This window comes from Plenodomus lingam (assembly GCF_022343315.1).
Source record: "Plenodomus lingam strain CAN1 chromosome Unknown contig_17, whole genome shotgun sequence".
In the NCBI taxonomy this organism is placed as follows: domain Eukaryota; kingdom Fungi; phylum Ascomycota; class Dothideomycetes; order Pleosporales; family Leptosphaeriaceae; genus Plenodomus; species Plenodomus lingam.
Window position 1 is genome coordinate 344,106 of NW_027093934.1, and position 26,491 is coordinate 370,596.

The following is a 26,491-nucleotide window of genomic DNA, read 5'->3' on the forward strand; positions in this document are numbered from 1 at the left end:
CCCATTCCAAGGCAGTGAAACTGACCGCCACGCCTAGTAAGACAGCAATCCTGTCTGTTATTCGAAATGCTCGCCGATCAATTGCGTATACATCACAATCTTGTACTAAATCCGATTAACGATGATAGGAAACCGGCACTTGAGCTTATGTCAGACACGTCTATCTCATGTCGGGCGTAAAGCCTCGCGTACTTGAGCAAGACACGGCTTACATGGCTTGATAGCAGCAGACTAGCTATCCCCTGACTGGACTGTCCAACACATTCCCCAAAGTGCTCCTTCAGAAACCCACAATCGCGCGACAGAGGTATCGCAGCTATAATGTCCGGATCTCGTTTGACAAATCAATAATTGTAGCAGCGCTGTACCTGTTTCTCGAACACTGTAAATATACAATCATACACCTTTATCACCCTATCAGAAATATGTCCCCTCCCAGTATAATGCATACATACTACCATCGCCGTCTCCCCACTTACCCAAACGCCGTTTTCTCGTGGAGGCAAATGCGTCAAGGGGCGGCGCTGATGAGGGGCGCCGATACTGTTAGCGAGGCTTCTTGGATAAACTGTTGAGACGCAGAGTATGGGGACGGGTGCGAAGGATTGTGCGGAAAGTATAGTTGAGTTGTGAATGTGAATATTTGATCATGTAGGGTTCGGTTCATCTACAATACGTGGGCCACTTGTTGGGCTTTTTGTACATCTTATTCCTCGTCTGCCTCCTCGTCCTCGTCCTCGTATCCTTTCTCTCTAACAAAAGAGGAGATTAAAAAACCAGCGCTAATACCTATGCAAATCTATAAAAAAAAAGTCTTCCCCTCATGGAAAAATCCTCTTGAGAAAAATCTTCTCCGCGTCCTGACTGGACCCATCCATCCACTTCCCCCTACTGCGACACCCCCATCGCCTGCAAATTCGCCAACTGACTATACACCCCCCGCCTCGCCACCAACTCCTCATGCCGCCCAAACTCCACCACCCGCCCCTGATCAAACACATAAATGCAATCGGCATGCTGAATCGTGCTCAAGCGATGCGCAATCGCAATCGTCGTGCGGCCCATGGCCGCGGCATCAAGAGCAGCCTGCACGACGCGCTCGGAGCCAGAGTCAAGCGCCGATGTGGCTTCGTCGAGGAGCAGGATTTTGGGGTTGCGCAGGAGGGCGCGGGCGATTGCGAGACGTTGGCGTTGGCCGCCGGAGAGGAGGGCGCCTTTTGCGCCGACGAGGGTGTTGAAGGAGGAGGGGAGGGAGGTTATGAATCTGGGGGTTGGGTTGTTAGTTGGGGTGGTTTTTCTTTTGGATTGTTGGTGGGTGGAGGGGTGGTTACATACTCATAAATGTTTGCATCTTTGCAGGCCTGGATGATGGCTTCGTCGCTGACGTCTTCCTTGTCGGCCATGATGTTTTCCTTGATGGTGCCGGTGTAGAGGGTGGTTTCTTGGCTGACGATTGCGAGTTGGGCGCGGTAGGCTTGCAGGTTGTAGTCTTTGATGTTGACGCCGTCGACGAAGACGGAGCCATCGGTGGCGTCGTAGAAGCGTTCGAGCAGCTGCATGACGGTGCTCTTGCCTGATCTAGACCGCAGAGTTAGTAAAGTGAGGGAACTGTACTGCTGGTGTATCTTTGAACTTACCCACTGGCACCGACCAGGGCGATGAACTGCCCAGGTTCGGCAATCAGGTTGATTCCACGCAAGACGCGGTGATCTGGCCGTCCCGGGTAGGTAAAGCGGACATTTTGTAGCTCGACGCGGCCATCGAGTGTGTCAATCTTCTTTCCCTCGGACGACCAATGATCAATCTTGGGGATGCGGTTCAAAAAGGTTTTGAGCAGCTTGGCCGCATCTTTCGCCTCGCCCATGTCAGGCGCAAAGGAGAAGATGCTACCGGCCGACTGAGCACCGTTGATGACGGCAGAGTAGACGATGAAGAATTGCAAGACGGTATACTCCTGATCGTACAAGAGACCACCGCCATACCAGAAGACCAGGGCGAAGATGAACATGTTCAGGCCCTGTGATGTTGCATACAAAGCAGCTGACACGTTGGTAAACTTGATGTTGCCCTGAGCCTGCTCATCGAGCTTCGTGTGGTATTCGGACAACAGGTGGTTTTCAAGGGATAGGGAGGCAACAGTGCGAATCGACGATGCAGCTTCACACGCGAATGATGCGGCAGCAGAGGTCTCCTTTGTGCGCTTCTCCATGCGAATGAGGGCGTAAAAGCGAAAGTAACCACAGCCTATGACTAGAGGTATAGTCGCCGAACACACGAGTGCAAGCTTCCACCCAAACGCACAGGCGACGATGACGGCCACCACAATGGAGGATGCAGCGCTGACAATGGTTCCAAGCGTGGAGCCACTGAGGCCAGCGAGCCGGTTCGCTTCCGAGGACAGAAAGTTGGACAACGCACCCGAAGTCACTGTGTCACCGTCGAAGAACTCCATGTCTTGTCGAAGCATGGCACCGAATGCGCGTAGTCGGACATTGCCAATCAGACGGGCAGACCCTTGTGATAGAGTCATGCCTTGCACGTAGTAGAATATACCAATAACAAGTCCGAGCATGAGGAACATCCAGCACCAGAAGCCGACATTCAAACTGCCCAGCGATGTACCAGGAGACAACAGTGAGTTGATCGCGTTACCAAGGAAGATGGCCTGGATAGCTGGGTTACAGCCGGCCAGGAAACTGAAGACGAGACCGATGGTCATGATTATATGTTGGCCTCTGTTCATCTCCCAGCTAAACTTGACGAGCTCCCACGTCCCGTACTTTTTCTCTTTGTCGTCCTCCTTGGGGGCAAACTGTGATGGTGCAGAAGTCGTAGTCCGGGTCAGGGCAAGTCTTCTATCTGCCTCGGTTTCGATAAAGTGTTGCTTCTCGACATCTCCAGCGGCCACCTCTGATTTCATAGGCCTGTTCTGGGTGGTCAGCTCTTGTGCTTGGACAAGGCTAGCATAGACAGAGTTCAGGCTGATGAGCTCTGAATGAGTTCCCTGTTCGACTATGCGGCCGGAGGCCATTACAACGATATTGTCAGCATTTTTGATAGTAGACAGTCGATGGGCAATGACAATGGTTGTCCGACCCTGTGATGCGCGGTCAAGCGCCTCTTGTACAGCAGTCTCGGATTTAGTGTCGAGAGCAGCGGTAGCCTCATCAAGTAGAAGAATCTTGGGATCTGAGACAATGGCACGAGCAATGGCAATACGCTGCTTTTGTCCTCCAGATAGCAAGTTACCCCGTTCTCCAACCTTGGTCTGGTACTTCTCAGGCAGCTCGTTGATGAAATCATGCGCGTTGGCAATCTTCGCAGCCTTCTCAATCAGCTCCATCTTCTTTTCCTCGGAGACGTTGGCATGTTCGGTGTTGACCAAGCCATGTACTATACTCTCGTAGATGGTTGTGCTGAAGAGCACTGGTTCCTGGCTGACAATGGCCATGTGTTGGCGCAGCCACCTCAAATTCAGGGTGGTAATGTCTTTGCCATCTAGGTAGATTTGCCCTTCCATGGGCAGGTAGAATCGCTCCAAAAGTCCGACAATGGTACTCTTGCCGGAGCCTGAGGCACCAACAAGAGCGACCATCTTCCCGCTGGGCACATTGAGGTTAAAGTCCGAAAGCACGACGGTATCCGGTCGAGATGGGTAGATGTGCTTGATGTTCTTGAACTCGATGTTGCCGACAAAGTTTCCAGGGATTTCGCCCTGATCGGTCTCAGGGTCGATTGGTGACTGGCGCTCGATGGTGTTGAAGACCTTTGTGGCAGCTGCGGTGGCTCCGCCAAATGCTTGAATGTGTGGGAGATTCTGTCCAATGGAGAAGCCAGCAATCATCAAAGCCATGACGACAGTCAGAATTTCTGATACACCGAGCTCGCCCTTGTCAAGAAACCGCTTGCCTTGCCAGAAAGCCAGGGCATACTGCAGATTGAGGATGCACATCATTCCTGCAATCATCATGGACAGCCAGAACTTGGCCTTGTAGTCCAACTTGGACGCGCGATCCACAAAGTCCTTGTATTTTAGTTCCAGACGCTTCTGGGTACCGAAAGCAGCAACATTGCGTGCTGATGCCAAGACTTCCTCTGCCAACGATGCAGCGGTGGCGTACTCATCAATCGACAATGTCTGTGCCTTCCTCATGAGCGCGCCGTTGACACCCATCATGAGAATGAGGGCAAACGTAGCCGCCAGCATGATCAGAGACAGCTTCCATGAGCGAACGAAGCCGACGATGAGGGCGGAAACGAACATGGACACGCCCGTGACGAAAAGACCAATCTTTTGCCCGATTCCATCCTGGACCAGGTTCATGTCGGAACTGATCCGTGTCGTAATCTCTCCCGATCCAAGAAAGTCGAAAAAGGCAATATTCTGCCTGAAGATTGCACGCAAATAAAGCTCCCGAATCTGCTGGGTGATGCGTTCGCCCGTGTAGGAAAAGCCGATGATGCTGACGTAGGAGGTGACGAAAGATCCAATACCAAGATAAACAAAGTACAACGTATACGTGTTGATCTGATGCCGGAATTTGGCAGCTGCGGTGGCGTCGACTGAGAAGCTGGTAAAACTGCCTGCGAAATTGCCGTAGACGAGGGTCATGAGGGGCATGACTGCACCGGCTGCGATACTGGCAATCAAGGAAAGGATCATGATGACCATGTCCTTTCGGCTGGCATATCGAAACAGAGAAAAGTAGCCGACTGTGAGATTGGGAGCGGCCGTCTGTCTGTCCATGATTTCCTTCTCTTGTTCACTGAGGCCAACTGCGATCTGCTTGACCTCTTCCTCGGCCACACCAGTCACCGTTGCTCCTACTGTAGTCGCCATGCTGGAAACCCGGGGACGACGCGGTGCCAAAAGGATAGTTGAGGTGGTGAGTGTCGGACTGCCCTTGAGTCTTGAGGAAGGCAAGACGACCGAGGAGAAGCAGGCTCCTATGTTCGAAGGAAGTCCAAGACTAAGGGCGCCACTGTCGACTAGACTGTAGGAGGACATATGCGAGCCGCTGCCCGAACTTGGTAGCCGCTAGGCTGAAAAGAGTTTAGTGGGCGCTACCAAGCCTCTCGGTTAGAGCCCGAGCCCATGTCTCCGCTGGCCGAGATGAAGCCTAATCCGGCCAGACACTAACGAATACGGCGATACGGAGCCTCGTTTCACATGAGATGCTGCCCACTTCCCTCGTAGGATCCGCACCGTCGTGTTGTCTCTATTCAGAGAAACTGCCTACTATACTATAATATGCTGGGCTAAACCAGACCGGCCCAGGCGAACGAGCAACAGGAACAGCTCGCAAAGACGCACAAGTAGCGGTCAACAACCAGAATGCGACGAGGTTTGACTCTTGACCCCATCTTACTGGATGTACGATTGTCTAATCCACTCTTCAGATCTACTATTACAAAGTTACCAACGGGTATCCTAGATGCCGTCGGTCAGACTACCCTGGTCCCCACACTGCTGACATGGGATAACAAGTGTGGCATGTGTCAGAGGTCATCATCCCCATTAAAACAATGACATATGACGGATTACGAAAGCCAGGGCCCAGCGGCGAAAAAAGACATCGGGCTCTCGGCCACCATCAAGTCCCGACGACTACGCATCTAGGCAACCCATGCGAACTCGGTGTTGAAATTGCAAGGCAGCCATGGAAGAACATGCAGTGATGCTGATGGTGGACAGTTTCGCGATTCTAGCGTTTCAGTCGTTGGTTTTTTTTTTTCAGGTTTCCGGCCGGGCTGCATGATCTGGACGGTTCGCTGTAGAGTAGTGCCCAGGCAGCAATGTTTGTGTAGTGGTGTAGTTACCAGGTACTACATATGCGTAGGATACCTAGTTGGCATTGGTGCGTTATCATGCTTACTTGGATGATGCTTACTTGCGTGCCAAAGGACTCATAATCTGGGGGGCTTGTCAAAAGCGGCTGCCTGGTGTCGGCTGCCTGACAGTGGTTGCAATGAGATGGAGCCTCGAGTCGTCTGATTTGTTAGCGATGATGGCTCATGGTCAGCCAACTGTCGGAGTGAGTACCGGTACAGTACCTAGGCGAAAGTCGAAGTCCACAGGCATCAACTGATCAACAGCATCAACACCGCGAATATCATCCGTCCATTCCATCTCAACCCAAGCATCCAGCACCCCACCCACAATCCCTCCAAACCAAACCAAGCACACCCCCAACCCAATCAACACCACAAAAAAAAACCCCCAAGCCTTCTCAACCCCCAAGCCACATCTTCTACACACGAGAAAAACTCGGTCCTCCAGGTCTCAAGCAGGTGTAAACATAGTACAATCCCCGCTTAAACAAACATCCTGTAAAGTAGAAGAGCTTGTTGATGCTGACAGTGCACACCCCCAACCCCATCCAGCAGCAACCTTTGATGCGGTATCCCTTGTACCAGGATCAACAACGACAAACACCATACTCAGGCGGTATCTTGCTGGACGCTGAGCTACGAGGGCGTAAACGCATCACCTCGCACTCCAAACCCGCACTCTACAACATACACCAAATCCCACAGTTTCTGCGTAGTAAAGCGAGTTGTGTGCGGTATTGATATTAATGTACAAGTGATGTGTCAAGGACGGGTGGTACTAGTGTCTAGTGACGATGGTGATGCTGGGGAATGCTAATGCGTACAAAGGACAACGACGATGACAATGACAGCGACAGTGACAAAAGAGAATAAAACAAAGCAATGCGTCTGCTGTTTGCCCATGCAATGCAATCAAGAGTCTACACATGGCCAATCCATCCCAACAACGCAAAAAGACACTCGCAATGGTATCATATGCAACCCCCCTCCCCTCCCAAAAGACAAAAGAAAAACGCCATATACACCTATCCCAATGCTTCTCTTCTCTTCCCTTCCCTTCAATACTGACCCCCCACTAGGCACGAAAAAGCATTCACCATTCACAGGGCCCTCTTGCTTCTCAAGGGCAAGTCAAACTCCTGGCGCGCGCATTCTTACCCAGGCCCAGGACCTCGCCTCTGAGCGCCTTGGGCATTCTAGCTTGTGCCCAACATTGCATTGCCACGCGACGCATCATTTCTAGCTCTTCGTCTTTGAGTCTCAATTGTCGCTTAGCCAGCTTGCTCTTGCGCAGCCTGACGCCTTTTTCTTGTGCTGGTTGGGCACCGGGTAGTCGCACTGCTAAAGTATGCATTGTCTGCTTGGTCGATGTTGTTGTTGCTGTGGTTGTCGTGGTTGTAGTTGTGCCGCCCTTGACCTCTTGCTCCGCGGCACGTCCACTACAAACCGGACTCGACACCAAGCTCTCCAGATTGACACACTCTGCAATCAGCGCCTGCATGCCCGCCGACAGCTGCGTCGCGCGCGACAGAATATACGACCAGATATCCGGGCCTTCCCAAAACGGATCGTTGACCACGGCGTCCCTGAGCGCAGGCAGGATATGCGGCAGAGGCGGCAACACCCTATTCACATCTCCACCGTTTTCACGCCCGTCGACAACGCCTTGGCCAGGTGAGGCCACGCCCGCGGTGCTGAGCAGGCTGGCGGCAATGGTGAGTCGGATGTGGCTATCTGTGCTCAGGGTCTCGGTGACGACGCAGGCAGGACAGCCGCGTGTGTGACACCACTCGCTTTCCTCGGCGATGAAGCATTGCAGGCAGAGGAAGGCGTCGCGGGCTTCGCCTGCGAAGGCGAGTTCGAGGTCGGAGGGGCGGGGGGAGCACAGTGCGGCGGAGGCGAGGGCCGAGGCGCGGGTGAAGAGGGCGACGACGGGCATGATGAGGGCGTGGAGGATGTCGCGGTGGAGAAGGAAGGTTTGTTTGGCCGCGGGGGTGCAGGCTGTGTGGGTTGGGCAGAAGCTGTGGGTTGGGTTAGTAGGTGTGGGTATGTGGGGGGAGTGGTGGTGACGATGGGGCTGCGAAGTTGAAGATGCGGTGTACATGCATGCAGCCGATGCCATACTCGGTGAAGAAGAACAACAGGAAAAAGAAGCAGGAAATCAAAACACATACTCGGTCTCCCTCGCCAGATAAGCCCTCAACACACAAAAACCCGGCGAGGCCTCGAGCGCAGCCACATCCTCAGGTGGGATCGCAAACGGACTCTGCATCGTCGGTGTGGTTGTAGATGTCGTAGGCGTGGTGGTAGTGATAGCAGCCATGTTTCTCTTTCGCAGGCGGTCGTGCAAGAGGAGATGTTCGCATTGATTAGTCCTCCCTGGTGTTCCCCCTTCTTCGTAGTCCAGATGAATTCCTTGGAGCAGCGGCCCTGGCGATTCGTCCCGAGCGGGTGGATGGTAGTGACGATGGATCAAGATGGATCAAGCCAAGCAGTCCTCGAATGATGACCACTTTTGACAAGACCACACGCTGGGCCAAAGGGGACGGTGGTAGTTGTCAATGGAGAGAGAGAGAGAGAGAGAGAGAGAGAGAGAGAGAGAGAGAGAGAGAGAAAGAGAGAGAGAGTAGCGGGTATCGCAAAGAAGTCGCGTTCAGCCTTCACTTCCTATAACCCGGGCAAGCCCCTTCATACATATTTCAACCCGCTGTCATTCCCCCTCCCCTTGCCCCTCTTCTCTCCGCGCCCCCTACCCTACCGGTAACCTCCCGAGATGACGCGTGCGCAAGCCCAAAGAAGTCCACTTTCTGCAATTGGTGCTTGCACATTGCACGCCAGCACCGCACGACTGCTGGAACGTGTGTCGATCTAGAACCCCCTGTTCTGTTCTTGATGACTTGCTCGGTTCCCCGCTAGCCCCGGGTTTCCCCTTTCTGCTAAAACGCTAAGCATGGAGGGGAGAGAGAAGGTACTGGCATTTCGGCTTGCAGCTTGCATGGCCATGGTTGAATGGGTACATGGCGCATGGCGTGCAGAAAGTTTGTTGGGTGCCGATGCAGACGCAGACGCAGACGCAGACGCAGACGCAGACGCAGATGAGGAATGCTGAGGCTGCGATAACGACGACTGAATGGAGTGGCAGGAAGCAGACAAGAGGGAAAAGGAAATACAGGTAGTGCAATTTGGTGACAGTTGGCAGTGCATGTGCATTTGTACATGTACTTTGATTTGTACGCGGTACCATCGCTACCCGTCCATCCATATCTAACTTGATGGCACGGTACAACAACTACGACCACCTCTATTGCCAATTTCATACCTACCGGCAGTACCGTACACTGCACACAGTACGCACTGCACAGCACCACTATGCCATGTCGTCGCAGATGACAAATGGCCAGCTCCGAAGATAGCACTCGAACGGCACAAACACACGACCTGCGCGCACAGCATACCGCCTACTGTGGTACTATAGGCACCATATGCAACACAGTCGAACCTTCTCGTCCACGCCACGTTGTCCCCAAGCCCGAACATCCCCCAAACCCAGCCCAAGACTACGAGAGATGGGATCTGGTAGCTAATAGTCCACATTGGTGAGTACTGTACTGCATATCCGGTAGGTAGCCCACAGGACGTGTCGGCGCCTTGTTTTATGTATACCATGTGTATACGTAACCATTGACATGTGCACCAATTTAGATACATGACATAGTACGTACCCCATCCCCACCATACTTTGTACCTACTATTAGTACCTACTGTACACGGTATTATCGCCATGCACCTTGTTAAATTGCATACCCATAATTGTGAACCTACCGGTACAGCCTTTGCACGTGCTGCTTGCCTTGGCTCTAGGTAGGTAGATACGATACGCCTTGCCCTACCGTACCGGTACCGTACTCCTTTCCCCTAGCTCTAGACTAGTACTGCCCCTACACCTCACCCTATCTTCCACCATGACTGTAGATGTCCCGAGTCTGTATCCTACATCCGTATACTGGGCATCTACAGTAGATACCATGCGCACACCATGATGAAATACCTATACCTGCAGCACACAACACAAACACCACCACCCTCCCTCCGCCTTTGCCTTCCCCCAGTCCCAACCCAGTCCCAAACACCCAGCACAGCCAACGACCTCGCCACCCTTTCCCCGGGCACCACCCTGCACCCTAGCGCTCTGGGCCGTTCGCTTGGGCTGCCTTTTGTAAATGTATACCTACCATGGTAGTCTTGCTGTACCGGTACCCTAATTAGCTATAGTGACCGTAGGTACTGTACTATATTGCGTCGAGTACATTGCGTAGAGTACACGTTACTGTGGATGCTGGGTATGGCCTGGTATGCTGAGTACTGAGATGATGGCTATATAGGGAATCTTGCGTGTCGTGTACCGGTACTAGTAACCTGCCTTTCTTGCCATCCTTGCTCTTGTCGTCCTTGCTCTCGCCTCATCTGCGTATTTCCGTTGTTATTCCCATTCCCTTCCTCTTCCTCTTCCTACCCCCCAACGCCGCGCAAAACAAGCTCCTACCTCGTCTCATGTTTAACTCGTACAACACAGCCATGTGCACTGCGTCGGCGTGTGCAGGGCTGGGTCCGTTTCGCCCTGGTGTCAGATAGACTACTTCTTTTTTCGACAAGGGAAAGGTTCTTGGGGTGGGGTGGGTAGGGCTGGCTAGGTACGGTTGGCTGGGTACGGTTGGCTGGGTACGGTTGGCTGGGTACGGTTGGCTGGGTACGGGTGGCTGGGTACGGTAGGGCTGTGGGGTGGGTAGAGTACAGTAGTAGGGTAGTAGAGTACAGTAGTAGGGTAGTAGAATACAGTAGTAGGGTAGTAGAATACAGTAGTAGGGTAGTAGAATACAGTAGTAGGGTAGTAGAGTACGAGTACCTACTACACATGATAAACCAGAGCATCTCAAACAAACGCACAGCATCGTCCTTGAGATTTCCGCGTTGGTGCAAGTTCTGTACCATGTACCGGTATTCTGTACCATGTACCGGTATTCTGTACCATGTACCGGTACACCGTGGACTGGGTAGTCTTGCTAAACGCCCAAGGCCACGCACAAAATCAACAACTTGACCTTTCCACACCACGCAAAACGCCACACACAATTCGACGTTGCAAAACCCAAGACTTGAAAAGACAAGAGGAGAAGAAAGTCGATTGGAAACACATGGTCATCCGGCTATCCATCTGTCCACATACATTGACCATTTCTCCCGTCAACCATTTCTTCATTCGAGCCATTCATCCATCCATCCATTCAAGATCGCATCCCATGGTACAGTATAGCAGACCACACCATACCAAAAAAAACACAACATCCGCACCACATCCCCAAGATGCTCGCGCTGCAAAACTTCACAACTGCGCCTTCCCTTCCCATTCCTTCCCAATCTCGGTTCCCCTCTTCCCCATCTCCTCCCGACGTCTTCTCCGCAGGTAACAGTAGCACAAGGCGCATCCCCATTTCCCCGCGAGCTGAACAAGGCCCAGGTCCGCTTGCTACTGCCTACTTCCAATGACTCCGCCATTCCCATGCGCAGAAAACGTATTGCATCCATTTCCGGCTCGCTGTTGTGTCTTGGTGACCTCGCATGTGGCTGTAGGACAATGTTACCACTGGGACTGAGAAGGTAACAAACTAAAAGTCACGGAATATGCAATCCCAGCTCGACTAGCAAGTGATCCCCAGCTGAAGAGCACGGTCGCTACAACAGTAGCGTCATGAATCGGTCAGTCGTTTGTGGTTATGGACAAACTCTTCGTCATCGTCGTCGTCCTCGTCGTCCTCGTCAGTTGCTAGGTCAACAATTTGATCGCAGCTTGGATTGCGTTCAACGCGGTGGGATCAGGCAGATTGCCATATTTGAGCACCCTTTAATCTTCGCGTTGGCACGACATCTCTCTTACGCAACGACATTGTTGGTCGCTCACCTCCACCAGAACACGGCACAGCTGCCATCCGCATTCAAAAGCCGTCTCATACTTCCGTCATCGGTTAGGCCTTGTTTGCGGCCAAAGGGATCCATGAGTAGAGATGACAGTTTCTCGGAAATGGGTCCCATTTCCTGTTTGGACACCGTGACCGGTGGGCTGAGTTGGCTGGGGTCGGCTTGCAGGAGCGCAAAGATGCTGGTTTTCGATCGGCCTATTATGCGCTGGTGGACGTCGCGTAGGGCATCATAAGAAGGCCATAACGTGTCCAGAAAGCGTGCGGCAATGGGCTCAAAGTGCCGACATGGCTCCAGCATGTCCATGCAGGATTTGGCATATGTGAGGTCGGCATCGACTCCCTGGGGCTCACCGTCGACGAGTTTCGTAGTCGCGCTGAAGAGCAGCACGACGGCGGCGGAAAAGGACCAGTAGATGACAATCCAACAGCGCCGGGTCAGGGTGCCGTCAGAGGAAATCAGCTTGAGGATTCGCGCGATTTGCTGGGCTGCTGTCGCACACTCGCTGCGATAGATGCGTGCATCGTCGGCAGAGAAGTTGGAATGCGCGGCAGCACCATCTGTGAGTTGGGCTTCCGCTGTGGCTACGAGGAGCTGGCGGTACAGCAGGACGAGAGCACCGAGATACATGATCTGTTCACATCAGCACACCATTGGCTCGTTTCCACACGGCCATCGACTTACGTGGACCATCAGGATCGCTCGACGCTGGAAGACGGTCAAGTCTGGCGACGCGTTTGAAGTGAGGGCGGGAATTTGCAGCATCGGTGGAACGTCGAGGCGCCAGTTTTCCAGCTTTTGCGTGAGCATCTGAATGTTTTCCCGCGTCACCAGCTCAGGAGAGGCTAGCGTTTTTGCAATCTCTGCTGCAATCAACCCAATTTTGCTCATCTGAACGTGAATGAGCTCGTCGACGGTGACGAGATCCTGACGTTGCGGGCTGCAGGCAATCTGCACGTCCATGGGCAGGACATCAGACGTGTAGCCAAGCGTGTAGCTCAACCAACAGTCCATGAAGATCAAGCTTCGATACACCCTTCTCCAGCCGTCGCCTGCCAATTTGCTCGTGGAAAAGTGTAGTGGGGGACACTTCCAGCGAGCAATTTGCAGACCGGCTGCAATGAGATATCTCGCACTCATGTGCTTCTCCAGCAGCGCATAAAAAGACATGGAAAGCAGCAGACGCATCGTCCTCAGATAGTCCTGCCGCGCAGTCTGCTCGTTGAAATGCAACGTCCCCGAAGCATAGAGCACGCGGCGAAGACGGTCAGGGAAGCAATCCACGTCATAATGCGCGCCCATGGCGGCCACGGTGAAGCACTCTGCCAGCGTCATGGCATCGACTGGCAGCCTGGGGCGGTAGATGCGGTCGAGAATCTCGTCAGCTTGGGCATAGGTCCACATGTAGAGAAGAGAGCCAGTGCCACGGATAAAGGCATGCATGGCGCGGCGAAGAAGCTCCTCGGACGGTAAGTGGTGTTGGTCGTAGGCTGGCGTGCCCTGGCTCAGAATCTCACCTCGGAGGGCGACGAGCTCGCTGAAGGCCAGCGTGAGTGCATTGTGACTTGCTTCGGCCTCGGTTCCGGTCGACTGGTTCGATGGGAGTGAGATTGGGCTGTCGGATGAGCTCGGGCTCGCACGTGACAGCTGTCTCGTGTTGTTGGAGGTGTCGGTGGTGGACCGACTGTTTCCCGGGCGTTTGCTCGAGGGCGCGGTTTGCTGGGTCCTGAAGTCGTTGAGATAGATCTGGTAGTTGCGCCAGTTGTCCGTCTTCTTGTACTCGTCCATCTGGGCCTCAAACTCCTGCATCGCTCGGGCCGCATTGCTCTCCCAGACACGCTTCTGCTCCGCGGGCAGCTCCTGCCATCGTCGACCCACCTCTCGTGCAATGTTGACAAAGGAGAGCTGGCCGACGGCTGGATCGAGCCGCAGCTGATCGGCAAAATTGACATCTGATGTTGGTCGTTAGCTTGTTCGCTTCGGCAGGCAGTACAGGGCAGCCAGGCGCAAGGCAGCCGTAGGTATCCAGAGAAGGCGCAGAGGGAGGGGGAGCAGAGGGTGGAAGAAATCAAAGGGCAGGGAGGACAGGCAGGGCGTGCGTACAGGCTGTCTTGGGCTTCTTGGGGGCATTGGCGTCTGGCCGCGGATGTCGTCGGTACCTTCTCTTCTCGCGCGCGGGTGGGGTCGAGGTCTGCCTCGTCAGGGTCTCGAGGGCGGAAGTGGAGAGGGAAGTGGAGAGCGAGATGGGTTCAGTCGAGTTGCTGTCGAGATCGAGGGAGAGGGTCGAGGGGATGCCGCGAAAGGTGGCGATTTCGCGCTGCAGGGCGCGGCGGTGGCCCAGCTTGAAGTTGAGGGCGGTCAGATCCTCCTCTGTGATGTCGACGACCGTCTCCCAGCTGTGGAAGCCATTCTCGACGAGGACGTGATGATATTCAGACAGCCCCAGGCGGTCCAACACGTCTGTCAACTCGGGCATAGCAGGGCTGGAAGAGGCAGGGATCGCCATGACGTGTGTGACGTCCGTGGTGGAGGAAGCACGGCAATGGGGGACTTGGATCATTTGAAGGATGCTGCAAGAAGAGAAACCGGCGCCTAGGCATATGGCATTTGCCGTCGACCAAGAGACCCTGCAGAAGCCCGAGCGAGCGAGTTGAGGAAGCTGTCCACACTGCACTGTCTGGCATTGACGTGTTTCTTGTGGTCTGATGTGCAGCCCCCGTCCTCCCCCCTCCCCAGGCCCGAATCGAGACGAGCGAGCCAGTCCCCCACCCACACACACACCCCTTCACCCCTTCACCCCTTCACCCCTTCACCCCTTCACAGCGGCGAGTCCCAGACCGTTTAGCCCACGCTAGACTAGAGCTGACCCTCTTTGGTCCACTGCAATACCTTTTGCCTGGCTCCCCTGCTCCTCCACCACCTACACAGACTACCCTTCAAGAAACTTGTACTGTACATGACCTAGACTACCATGGAGGAAACGTGTATGGTACATGGACCACGATGAAAGATGGACTCACTCTGCATACACCCACACTCTACCATGGTACGTCCTGGTGTTACCGTGCCTCCTGGGACAAAGTAAGCCCGCCCGCTGTCTGCCCTCTCTACAACGACTAGACCTGTCCAATCCGTAGTAGGGAAGAATGCCTGACCGATCCATACGGCAACCATACAGTGTACGGTAGTGTACTAATGTAGGTACCATCCTCATCACGCTCTCCTTACCGTGCCTAGGTAGATGTGGACGTATCCAGGTAATCGCCAAGTAGCTAGCAGCTACCATAGGATACACCCGCATCCTCCGTGTACAAGAATAATAATAATAATAATCTGCTCAGCCCATGGCGTTTTGAATCGGCTAGTCAGCTCAGCCCTGCGCCTCGTGGCCTCTGGTGCGCATTTCCAATTCCTATGCTCCCGTATCCCCTCCCTCTCCCTCTCCCCCTCTCCCTCTCTCCCTCTCTCCCTCTCTCCCTCTCCCTCTCTCACACACACCCTGGCCATCCAAGTCCACTTGCCCTCTCCCTCCTCATGACCATGCACGTCAAACACATGGCATTTCTGGCCATCCATCCCGGTACAACACAACCTCCCATGCTCTACAACACCCTGCCAACACCTCCACTACCTGCATAAACCGCAAACAGCCCACCCTCCCCCTCCTGACTCAAACGCCGTGCACTGCCCACCCTCCCTGTTCATTCGCTGGGCCTCTGCTTCCGAACAGGCACTTCTTCGGCCCAGCCCAGAAACTCAATCCCGCTCAGAAGAAAATCCTTTGCCCCCCACGGTGCACGACTGCTGCTTTTCCAATCGCCAAATCAAAATCCCGCTCTCCATCGCCGTTCAAGGCAAGACGCACGTGCCCATCACGATCAGTGCGACCCATTCATCCTCCTACCGATCGTGATTCTTCGCGCACATCTGTTCTCGCGACGTTTTTTTTTTGCCATTTTTTTGCGTTTGCGGGTCTAGACCGAGTGCGCCGAGGGCAATGGGGAGCGGTCACTTGCTTGCTTACCCAGTGCTTTCGAGGGATGTACCTATGCATGTATGTGCGTTGTGAACGACGGAACTGTCTCCGAGTCTGAATCCTCCAACGCTCCACCGCCTCTACCGTACTGTACCAGACCAGCTGATGGCGGTTCTCTGCTGCAGACGAAACCGTCAAATGGCGTTTGGCCATGGTGAGCCCGCTAGCCCGCGCCGGTCCAACATGGAAATTTCATCAAATCCTCATACCCAAACATGCCACTTTGTCATGTCTCGTGCACTACGCATACCACACCATACCTAGACTAGGTACCTAGAGCAGGTCCCTAGTCAGAACACACTTGCACAGCATCATCCATGCACCGCAGCCTCTTCCCACGCGACTCAAACCCTCTCGAGAACCCAGCTCAGATGACAATAGCAAATGCACTTGCGCATGCAACGTGGGCTCCAATCGAGAACTCCAAACACACCTTCTCCCAGCTGATCCCGAGTGGATCCCCCGTCAATCTTATACAGTAGAGGATTGTACGGTACAGGTGGGATCCGAGATCTCGCGATCGACTCAGGTCAGCTAGGGATATTGTTACTGTACTTGTATCCACTTGCAGGCGGAACTTGTACAGCCCCTTGTACATGCGGTAGTACGGTAGAGAGTGTATAGTACAGTCTACTTACCGATTCCGGTACCTAGAGTAACTTAGAGTAACTTGGTAGTACTGCGCTGTGTATCTCACTCACGTACTCTATCCTGTACATCACCTCATCCTCGTCCAGCGACGCAGGTACAACAGTCTCGACCCTTCTCCCCATCACACCAGTAGAGTAGGCAAAATACTGTACTCGACTGTACGTAAACCACACCACAGCACACCACACCACACCACACCCATCAGCCCACACACTAACCACCATGCTCCCCTCCCCCGCCACACCCACATACACAAATGCCCCCCCCCCCTAACACAGCCCACCACAACCCCAACCCGCATTCCCACCATGCAACTTTTCAATCTCGATCCCACACCCCGCAAATCACCGCACACATGCAGAACCCGCGCTCCGGCCCAAACGCCTCCAGCGCCCCTCTGTCAATCTAACAGCACGTTGGTTTGGATGGGGTTACTCTGGTCTTGCTTTTGGATGTTGTACCGATGGGCTACTTGCAACGGTACGTGCCCACACCCCCCCTGCCAAAGCAACGAGTACGGATGGCATGGCCTGTAGGATTAGGACATGGGGAGAGTGAGGAAATAGCTGGGTAGATTTTCTAGGAGTCGTAGGTGATCGGTGTACTCAATTCCATCCGCCAACCAATCACCCCCCTCCCTTTCCCGCAAACACTGTTTTTTCTCTCCCCTTTTGTTTGGCCAGAGTTTTGCGGCGACCTTTCCTTGTATGATTCGAGTTTTGCGATAGGCTTTGTATTCTTCTTTATTTAAATTTTTTTTTTCCTTTATTTTTCCTTTTTGCCTTTGTGCACTGCTTTCTCCGATCGCCGTGTATTTTCTCGGGGGGGGGGGGGTTTTTGGGGACGGTGATGCGTAGTTACATTTTGGATTTCTCGCTCGTTGGCGTGTCATGTGTGAGGAAAACACCAGCGCCTGCCATTTTCTCTTGCAAAAAAGGGAAAAGCTTTCTACGCAAAGGTAAAACTGCTCCTTCCACACAAACATTGCACATTGCATGCCCATATCTGTATCCAACGTCATCACCCTCCCCATCCCACCACTCCATCCATTTCCCTTTTTATAATCCAAAGTCTAACCCTTTCTCTACCGATACCGCATCCTTCAAAATCCTCATCATCGTCTTTAACATTTCATTTCACACTCTCCCTACCCAGCCCCAAACCCTAACCCAAACCCCCCACTCCCAAAACCAAAAACAGCCCTCACATAACAACCCCCCACATGCACATGCATATGCACTGTCGCACCCCCAAAAGAAGAAGCAGAGGAAAAAAAAAATTCCTTCTCACGGCTGATAGACCTGACCTGCTTGTCAAACTATAAGCGATGAGCTATCCGCCCCATCTCTACCGTTCGACAGCGTTGGAAAAAACTCTGTCCTCTTTCACCGATTAGAGGGGGAGGTGGGCGGGTGGAAGGCGTGATGGTAGCGTTTTGATGACGATGGTGATGATGATGATGACGACGATGTGAAAGTGTACTCTACTACTCTAGTCGTGGAGTTTGAAGGATACCTGGTAGATCGTGTTCGATTGCTCTGCGTAGGGTTCAGCTCAATCGACGATCCAGCAAAACACAAGCACGAAGATTAAGTTTTCAAAGAGGGAAGAGAAGAGAAGAAGGTGGGGGGATTGAATGTGGTGGCAGGTCCATGCGCGCTGCAATATTGTCTGGTCTGTTGCGGGTTGTGTGTGGGTTATGGTGGAAGGGGGATTGGGATTCGGATACATGGGATGTGTGTGTGTAAGTGTGGGTTGGAGTGGGTGTGGGAGGGGGATTGCCTTGATGTTGCCGTATACCCTACTTCAGACATATCTTTCTATAGAGGATTCGAAAGCCAACATTTGCCCTTGCCCTTGCCGCCACCTTCAGCATCAACATCAGCATCCTACTTGCTACCCCCTTCCCATTCCCTTGCCCTCTTGGCCCATCAAAATCCCATCCCATTCCCATCCCCACCTCCCCCCAAAAGAACAACAACATCCCTCACACCAGAAAGCCAAGCACCACGAGCCAAGAAACCCCATAAAACTGAGGGTTTCAATCTAGAAATTCATTGTCCAGCATATCTCAATATACAACTATCCTTCATGACATTCACATCCCATCTTCGTACAGGTATAACCCTGATACATCATACCCCATTTGGGACAAAACATCCACCCTCCATATCCATAACCATATCCATATCAATTGTAATCATTAAACGCCATGGCAGTCCCCCATACCAAATCCCAACCCCCAACCCCTTCCGCCCTACCTTCCCGCCCTCTCTCCCCTCACAACAACCGAAACGGCGCACTCGCCCCCTGAAACGCACTAACCTTGCCCCCGACCGCCCTGGAATCCCCATAATACCTCAACCTATACGTCCCCGCCTCTGCGCCCCCGAGGCCAGCAGAATCCCACTCAATCAGCGCCTCACTGGTGCCCAACAGCCCATTCACGCGCTTCCAGTGAAACACCAATTCCCAATCCGCGTCGGTGCGCATCTGCGTCCATGAGCCGTCGCTGTTTTGGCGCTCGACGGCTGCAAACGTGCCCTCGAGCCGGAGGTTGTTGCGGGGGTTGGCGCCGACAAAGGAGGCGGTGACGAGGGCGCCGCGTGGGTAGGTGGGCGACACGTCTTTGATGACTTGGCCAAAGGAGCGGCCTATGCCGGCGCCATCGTAGACCACGCCGGTTATCAGGCTAATGCTCTTTTCGCGGTTGTCGGGGGGTGACGGGCCGGCGGGAACGGGACCCGGGACGGTGTCGCTGATATAGGGGAGAAGGCCGAGTGTGGCGTTGATGTAGGCGTTGAGGGTGTGTTGGCCGTAAAGCGTGGATGCGCCTTCGTAGCGCTGGATGCTGTATTCTTCTTCTGTGGTGATGTAGTGGGTGTAGGTGTTTGCTGGGCCGCCGATGACAACGATGGGTTCGGATGCAATGTCTGAGGATTTGACGGCATTGTAAACGGCCTCGCGCCATCTGCGGCCGGACATGGTCGTGGCCTCGCCTGGGGAGACGATGATGACGAGTTGGCCGACACGCAGGACCTGAATGTCTACAATGTTGGGGGACCAGGGATAGGGGGTGTTTGCCTCGCCGACGTTGAGGAGAACAGGCTTGGGGTATTGGCACTTCTTTTGTGCGGGGCTGGGCGGTGCGATGAGACTGCCGACGATGTTCCAGAAGGGGTTCGAAGGGGCACCAGGGTCGTTTTGCACAAAGTCAAAGGCACCAGGACCGTCGGTTGTGCCCGCTGCGAAGGAGTTGCCCATGGCTGCGGGACAGGTGTGCACCACGGAGCCATTGGACAGGGTAAAGGTAAAGTTTGAAAAGTCGACAAAAGTGTGGAAACTGCGGACCTTGCCAGATAAACTGGTGAAGGAAGAGGAGCTGAGAATCGACTTTGCGCCATCGAACTGCCGTTTGCCAATCTCGTAGCACGACTTTGCGCCCCCATCGTTGAGACCGAAGAACGGACCGCGACCGTGGCAATCCTGCGATCTCCCGCCACAGGTGCTGTCGTTGAGACGGCACTGCGTGTTGGAGCCGTCTTCACACCAAGCGCCTTGGACGTTGGGTGTAGTGTCTCCGACAGTGGATTGCGAAAATCCCGCGACAAAGCCTTCTGCTGCGTTGGTGGCGTCTGCGTTGGCCGCAACGTCTTGCTCGAGAAGGTAGGCGGCTACACCCTTGTTGTCGCCCGCGATGAGTGTTTGATTGCCTAGTAGACTGGTACCGTGGACGGCAAACCAATTGAGTACACCAATGTTCTTGCCGTCGCTGGCTCGTGCCAATTTCAAAAGCGTCATGGTTTTATCCACGTCGTCGGGGTAGCGGTCGCGTTCAGATGGTGGGTTCGCGAGATAGGCGAACAGGCTGCGGTTGATGTTTGCGTCTGCGATTCTGGTGCTTCCCACGCTGACCGTGCCTAACTCGAGACCTTGGTGGGCGCGCTGGATGGAGAGGATGGAACCGGCTACGATGGCCTCGTAGCTTTGCTTGTCAAAGCCCAAGCTGGTGATTTGGGGGAGGAGGTAGTTGAGCCATGCTCCCGGACCAGCGTGACTATGTGTGCCTGTGACGGCTACATTGTCCTTGGTATACACCGAGTATTCTGGGCCCAAGGCTTGAAGACCTTCCAAAATGCCATTTCGAATCGCAGTATCGCCTGATGATGTGTCTAGCACCAGATATACGACACGTTCGCTGCTCTCACTGGGGTTTCCCATGATGAAGGCGCGCGAGTAAATTCGTTGGCGCAAGCCCGTTCCAATCTGCGACGAGTTCGCATAGCCCATCATATTGAGTTCGACGACAGGTCTGGTATCCGTCAGGACTGATAGCTATCTATCTACTCATCCCGCCCAGTGACGTACCCAGTGATATCTGCCTTGCCCACGCCGACGAGATAGGACGAGGGATCATCAACCACCTCGTCGCCACTCTGTTTCGGACCCAGAAACGAGTCTTGGTGGACCGGTCCTCCATGGTAAATCTGATCTAGTCGGGCATGCCAGAAGTCGGGGGCCGGGAAGCCCAGATTGATGACCAGCTGTCCGATGATAAAAGAGGCGATGAGGGCGGCGCCCAGGGCGACAGCAACATGTGAGCGCGCCATGCCCTCAAGCCAGCGATGCTCGATGTTGGCGGAAGGGTGCGGAAGAAGAAAGTGCGGCGCATCTGGAGGAGGCGTTGAGCATTGGTAAATATAGTAGGAGTACAGGCAGATGGGGTAAGCAGAAGAGCAGAAGAGACTACCAGCGTTGTACTACGTTAGTATAACAGACCAAGTTAGTACCCAAGACAGGTCAGGTACACCGTACACCGTACATACAGGCTGTAGAGGATAGTACCGGTATGTAGGCGTATGTACTCCCACTCCTTCTCACCAATCCATAAAGGGCAGCCGGTTACTCTACCGGATAGACAAGTCCAAGGGAGGGGGCATACCATACCTACTACACCCTACCCTGTCGCAGGCACATGCATCATAATGACTGTTGGGCCATGGTTGCAGCTGTCAAAAGCCCACAGTCCACAGTCCTCAGTCCACAGTCCACAGTCCACAGTCCAGAGTCCACAGTCCACACACACACACACACAAGACTTGTCGTCTCCACTTGCTCCATCAGTTCCAAGGTTGTGCTATTCATTGTCCCATGATGCCATGGGGTTTGCATCAAGCAGCCTGACCTAGGTACCGGCATTGTACGAGTATACGAAGAAGGATGCCTGAAGTGTCTGGCGGGCCGGCGCATGACGTTGGCTGCTGGCGGGGGGTTGTGCAATGCTGGATAGTGTTGCGTGGTTGCGTGGCCGGTTATTGGGTTGGTTGGTTGTCTTTGGCGGGGGGAAAAAGAGTGGCCGGCCTGAATCTGCACGTCCCCCCTTCGGTCCCCCGTCTCGTCTCGTGTCGTCTGTCTGTCTGTCGGGGGCATATCAATTGGCAGTGCCAAACTAGATCGCTTTAGCCTTTTGCGACTTTCTTCACTCCTCCGCCAATATTGTCCATTGATCATCTCCAGCCGCCCTGCCGATAGCAGGATACATACCTACCGGTACAACACCCACCCGTTCCCCAAGAAACTTGTCCAATACAATCCCCAGCCTTTTTTTCGGCCGCTCTCCTGCACGCCTCATCACGCGCCATGCCTCTCATTCACGACTCCTATGACCATCTTCCTTGTACGTCTTTTCTTCGTACTCTGTCCAATCTACAACACCCCAACACCCCAACACCCCCCACCCCAGAAACAGACCCATGTCCGATGCACGCTGTGCGAGGGGGGAGCATCCAACACACATCACCTGATTGTCTTGCCTCCTACGCGAGATATTGATCGTTGTCGTTTCGCCATAGCAGACAGTCGTATCACGAGATACATCGCCAGCAAATCCCATGCGCTAACCTTGCCCCTTCCCTCCTCGCAGACATAGATACCCTGCTCGACGACCAGAGCCTCGCAGCTGCCCAATCCGTCATTGCGGCTGAGATACGGAGCGCAGGCATCGACACCTCGGAACTCCACCCTGCCCTGATCCCAGCCGCAAAATACACACCTACCTTTTCCGACTTTGTCGAGCGAGAGCACGCAAGACTCGATGACGACCCCTCCTCCAAGATGAGCGGCATCGATCTCAAGCGCTACGAGGACCTTGATGCGCCCGACAACACCACACCCACAACCGACCAAGACCGCCCCGAGTTACTCGAGCAGTGGAACAAAGCCCTCAAGCAAGCCTACACAAGCTCGGAATACGTCCAGGGCCGTCTGACCCAACTCGGGCTGCTGGAAAAGTTTGGTAAGAATGCTTGGCTCGTCGGGAATTCGCAGTTGGAGGATGTGCTCAAGGGGATCGAGGCCGAGTTGGCGCAGGTGCGGGAGTGGCAGGAGCAGGTCGAGGCGTATCGAAGGAGTCAGCAGGAAGCTGTCCTTGGCGAGATCAAGACGCTGGAGGAGACGTGGAAGAAGGGTGTGGGACGCGTCCTGGAGACCGAGGTTGCCGCCGAGGCTTTGAAACAGCAGATTCTGGACAAGAGAAGGGCGGGTGCCGTTTAGCAGTGTCTGTTTTCCCTTTTTCTGTCCTTGAGAGGAGTTTTAGAATGCATGATACCCAACGATGGAATTTACATTGTACTCGTTTCAGCTCTGTTCTGCACGTGTAATGGTTGTGCTAAACTAATCAAGTAGAAAAGATACCTATGTAAACATTTCTACCCTCTTCAAGCTATCTACAACCCTGCCCCCACTCCATCACAACTTGGCCGAAACCACACTCCCCCCATCCAACGTGATCGTCGCCCCATTGACATACGCCCCAGCCCGACTACTCAAAAACAGACACGTCCCCGCCACATCCTCCGGACTCCCAATCCTACCCAGCGGCACCCCACTCTCAATCACATGCTGAAACTTTTCCAGCGTCGCCTTCATCATCTTGCTCTCAAACGGCCCACACGCAATCGTATTGCTCGTGATGCCACGCTTGCCCAGATGGCTCGCCAGCACCCTGCTCAAATGGTGCAGTCCGGCCTTGGAGGCCGAGTAGGCAAATGTTTCGAGCGCGGGGACGCGCAGACCGTCGACGCTGCCAATGTTGATGATGCGCGAGGGGGAGGCTGGGGTGGAGGCGGCGACGAGGAGCGGGGTGACGGCTTGGGTGAGTTGGAAGACGCGTTTGAGGTTTAGGTTGAGGACGCGGTCCCAGGCTGCCGAGGGGTAGGTGTCGTAGGATTGGCCCCAGTTGCTGCCGCTGTTGTTGACGATGACGTCGAGTTCTGTTTCAGCGGGTGGTTAGCTATGATTACTTTTCAGAGCGTTTTCTCTGCCCACGATGTGGTGGTGATGGCGGAGAATCAACTTACTTCCCTCCCGCTTCTTGAGCTCATCGGCTATCTTCTGGATTTCCTCCTCCTTGTACAAATCCGCGGGGATGAAATCCGCCTTGCCTTTGCCCAACGCATTCATCTCCTTGCAGGCTTGTTCGCACGCTTTGGCGTCACGGGAAGATACGTAAACGGTGGCGCCATTTTGGACAAAGCCTTCGCTTATCATGCGGCCGATTCCCTTTGCGCCGCCTGTCACCAGGACCACTTTGCCCTGCAATTCTGTTAGTTTGTGTTATGTGGCCTCGAGGGTTGGCGTGCTGTGATATCAAGATGGTTGAAGAGGAAAGCGTGGAGCAGTGAGGCGTAGTACGTACTTTGACGTCGAACAAGGTTGAGCTATCCATTCTGTGTGATATGCTTGGATGTAGAAGAAATGTACAAGAAAGAAGAAAAGTAGTTAGGAGACATTGTCGGCTGTTGGATCGTCTTTGGTAGTCTGCCGGCGCAGGAAGCTGGGGTTGAGCCGAGGCTCGGAGTTGGGTTCTTCCACTCCGTTTGGATCGTGCGAGTAGTTAGAGTGGGTTGCTTCGTATCGTGTTTGTTGTGCACTCTTCATTCGCAGTCATCGCGTCCTTGTGTTCAGAGCGGAATTAGGGCGAGATCATTTTGGACGATTGTTTATCTGCTGAACGACATGTTTATTTCTCCATTAACTCTAGAGAGCAACTTGCACTCATGTGCTTGACCCACTCCGATGCCTACCTATTACCAAGCCAGTGCATCTTTCATGATTGCAAGTTTGAGGTTAAGGTGCCGACGAGAAGTGTGAATGCGGCCTCTCGCAATTTCACTCAATCTAGATGCAGTGGCCGCTGAGCACATTTCCATTCCAGCTCACGACACCTCCAGTACCATATCTAGAGTCTTTGGTTACGGTACCATCTCCGCCATTCCATTTCCATGACCGAGAGTGCCTCAGTTTGTACGGTGCCGACGCAGGTTGCTTTTCACCAAGTCCAATAGGATCATCACGATCCGTTTCAGAGTTACTTCATTGCTCTCGTAGCATCGATCAAGTCGATCAATCATCCACACGGGTATTTGAGTCCTTGTCGCATAAGGAGAGAAGCCGTACCGGTACAGTACAAGTCTGGATCTCGGTTTCTGATAAACTTACCACAAGCAATATATCCCGCTGGTTTCTACTTACCCAACGGAGCCCATGGACGAGGTCCCTAGGCACTCTACTGTGCCAACCTTGTCCGCATTTAATCAATAGCATCCCGATGCTACTTCCGTGTCTCCCTGAGAGATACCCTTTCAGTGGCACAGCCTCACATGTATACCTAAACCAAGTCCTTGCCGACCCTATTTATTCTTGAACTGTGGAAAAACGCGATGAGACGCGCCTTTCGGCCACCACTAGATACAAGGGTACCATCACTTAAACGAGCTTGCAATTACCATTCAGAAAAAGTATCGATACTGCAGCCTGTGGTGAATTGTACTTCCAAATCTGCGCGCGCAGGATGACTTGCACAATTCGTTCATCAAGACTCAGGACCATTCCTTGCCACTCCCACCACGATGGCTTGGCTATACTCTCGGACAGAATATGTGGGATCTATTCATGCTAGACAGACTGGAGAAGATGGATCCCTCGAACGAATATGTCAAGGAAGGGCCTTGTTGTACAGAGTAAGACCTGGCGGAATTGTCGAAGAACTTGCTTATGGAGTACATACAGTACAAAAAAGCGCTCATTTCGCTACATCCAGGACAGATTGCTAGTGTAAGATTGCCAGATACGAAAGCTTTCAATTTCATCAAAGGCAAAGGTCAGGGGTTGATCATCTTATTACATGGGCATCCTGGAGTTGGTAAACGCTCACTGACAAAACTACCTATTGTTCTTGCGACAGTATTGCCTCGGTGGCTGAGATCGACGTAGAGTATCAGCAAGCCGAAAGGAATCTGACGGGGGTCTTTATGGACAATGCCTGTAACGCTGTGAGCGTAGTGGTATCATCTGAGGATGCTCGTATAGGTATAATCACCATGGAGTGAGTTATTCTGCTACTCAACAGTTTCGTCTCATCGCGCTCCGACTTCTTTTTGATGCTGCGACAACTAGCGCAAGGGACCATGAATCAGCAACAAAAATCACCGAAAAACGATTATCATGCCTAGACTTCAGTCGCTGATTCGAGCAAACATTTCACATGGCAATATGCACCCTTCAAGCCGCGGTTGCAATGTACCATCCCGTCGCCAGCTTCGGCAAAAAAATAGCATGCAGATACCATGTACGAGCGATAGCCTCCCCAACTTGCACCATGTTTCGAACTACTTCCAATGGTTTGGAAAGTCTCGGAAAACAGAAATTCTGTAATGTTTTTAAGTTTATCGGAAAGTTTTAGAATGGATGACGTCACAGGTGAAAGTCCCAAACACCATGGATGTAGAACGATCGATTCAGAGGCCATGGCGAAACGGCCAGATCCGCTCGATCGAGTTACCGTGCTTAATGGCAAATTGGCTCGAAAGAATCTGGATCATGGGCTAGGTACTTACTCTACTCTACGTCTGTTGGACACTTTTGACGTTATCCTCTTGGCCGAATCTGGCCGGTTAACTATCTCACCCCAGCCATAGCCGTACTTTGGCTGACTGTGCA

At 53.4% G+C, this 26,491-nt stretch overlaps 12 protein-coding genes across 12 annotated transcripts; 4 read left to right on the plus strand and 8 right to left on the minus strand.

Annotated features, from left to right (window-relative positions):
• Positions 1-570: 570 nt before the first annotated feature.
• On the minus strand, positions 571-5,008 carry IAQ61_003123 (uncharacterized protein; the record flags this gene model as incomplete). Its single annotated transcript, XM_066095842.1, has 3 exons — positions 571-1,264; positions 1,336-1,578; positions 1,638-5,008. The coding sequence occupies 3 exons, from the start codon at positions 5,006-5,008 to the stop codon at positions 889-891; spliced, it is 3,990 nt and encodes a 1,329-aa protein (XP_065954087.1). The 3' UTR covers positions 571-888.
• Positions 5,009-5,175: 167 nt separating this feature from the next.
• Positions 5,176-5,679, plus strand: IAQ61_003124 (uncharacterized protein; the record flags this gene model as incomplete). The annotated part of the gene is made up of 4 exons (XM_066095843.1): positions 5,176-5,193; positions 5,269-5,345; positions 5,401-5,444; positions 5,504-5,679. The coding sequence occupies 4 exons, from the start codon at positions 5,176-5,178 to the stop codon at positions 5,677-5,679; spliced, it is 315 nt and encodes a 104-aa protein (XP_065954088.1).
• Positions 5,680-6,019: 340 nt separating this feature from the next.
• IAQ61_003125 (uncharacterized protein) lies at positions 6,020-6,439 on the minus strand (the record flags this gene model as incomplete). The annotated part of the gene is made up of 2 exons (XM_066095844.1): positions 6,020-6,248; positions 6,369-6,439. The coding sequence occupies 2 exons, from the start codon at positions 6,437-6,439 to the stop codon at positions 6,020-6,022; spliced, it is 300 nt and encodes a 99-aa protein (XP_065954089.1).
• A 513-nt stretch (positions 6,440-6,952) lies between these two features.
• Positions 6,953-8,155, minus strand: IAQ61_003126 (uncharacterized protein; the record flags this gene model as incomplete). The annotated part of the gene is made up of 2 exons (XM_003844732.1): positions 6,953-7,853; positions 8,007-8,155. The coding sequence occupies 2 exons, from the start codon at positions 8,153-8,155 to the stop codon at positions 6,953-6,955; spliced, it is 1,050 nt and encodes a 349-aa protein (XP_003844780.1).
• A 941-nt stretch (positions 8,156-9,096) lies between these two features.
• Positions 9,097-9,870, minus strand: IAQ61_003127 (uncharacterized protein; the record flags this gene model as incomplete). Its single annotated transcript, XM_066095845.1, has 2 exons — positions 9,097-9,712; positions 9,857-9,870. 2 exons carry the CDS (start codon positions 9,868-9,870, stop codon positions 9,097-9,099), a joined length of 630 nt encoding a protein of 209 aa, XP_065954090.1.
• A 1,323-nt stretch (positions 9,871-11,193) lies between these two features.
• IAQ61_003128 (uncharacterized protein) lies at positions 11,194-11,376 on the plus strand (the record flags this gene model as incomplete). Its single annotated transcript, XM_066095846.1, has 1 exon — positions 11,194-11,376. One exon carries the CDS (start codon positions 11,194-11,196, stop codon positions 11,374-11,376), a length of 183 nt encoding a protein of 60 aa, XP_065954091.1.
• Positions 11,377-11,653: 277 nt separating this feature from the next.
• On the minus strand, positions 11,654-14,311 carry IAQ61_003129 (uncharacterized protein; the record flags this gene model as incomplete). Its single annotated transcript, XM_066095847.1, has 4 exons — positions 11,654-11,729; positions 11,789-12,438; positions 12,490-13,757; positions 13,909-14,311. The coding sequence occupies 4 exons, from the start codon at positions 14,309-14,311 to the stop codon at positions 11,654-11,656; spliced, it is 2,397 nt and encodes a 798-aa protein (XP_065954092.1).
• Positions 14,312-18,756: 4,445 nt separating this feature from the next.
• IAQ61_003130 (uncharacterized protein) lies at positions 18,757-21,102 on the minus strand (the record flags this gene model as incomplete). Its single annotated transcript, XM_066095848.1, has 2 exons — positions 18,757-20,804; positions 20,861-21,102. The coding sequence occupies 2 exons, from the start codon at positions 21,100-21,102 to the stop codon at positions 18,773-18,775; spliced, it is 2,274 nt and encodes a 757-aa protein (XP_065954093.1). The 3' UTR covers positions 18,757-18,772.
• Positions 21,103-21,472: 370 nt separating this feature from the next.
• Positions 21,473-21,691, minus strand: IAQ61_003131 (uncharacterized protein; the record flags this gene model as incomplete). The annotated part of the gene is made up of 1 exon (XM_003844738.2): positions 21,473-21,691. One exon carries the CDS (start codon positions 21,689-21,691, stop codon positions 21,473-21,475), a length of 219 nt encoding a protein of 72 aa, XP_003844786.2.
• Positions 21,692-22,132: 441 nt separating this feature from the next.
• On the plus strand, positions 22,133-23,044 carry IAQ61_003132 (uncharacterized protein; the record flags this gene model as incomplete). Its single annotated transcript, XM_066095849.1, has 2 exons — positions 22,133-22,169; positions 22,422-23,044. The coding sequence occupies 2 exons, from the start codon at positions 22,133-22,135 to the stop codon at positions 23,042-23,044; spliced, it is 660 nt and encodes a 219-aa protein (XP_065954094.1).
• A 195-nt stretch (positions 23,045-23,239) lies between these two features.
• IAQ61_003133 (uncharacterized protein) lies at positions 23,240-24,218 on the minus strand (the record flags this gene model as incomplete). The annotated part of the gene is made up of 3 exons (XM_003844740.1): positions 23,240-23,763; positions 23,851-24,085; positions 24,189-24,218. 3 exons carry the CDS (start codon positions 24,216-24,218, stop codon positions 23,240-23,242), a joined length of 789 nt encoding a protein of 262 aa, XP_003844788.1.
• Positions 24,219-26,169: 1,951 nt separating this feature from the next.
• On the plus strand, positions 26,170-26,469 carry IAQ61_003134 (uncharacterized protein; the record flags this gene model as incomplete). Its single annotated transcript, XM_066095850.1, has 1 exon — positions 26,170-26,469. One exon carries the CDS (start codon positions 26,170-26,172, stop codon positions 26,467-26,469), a length of 300 nt encoding a protein of 99 aa, XP_065954095.1.
• Positions 26,470-26,491: the final 22 nt, after the last annotated feature.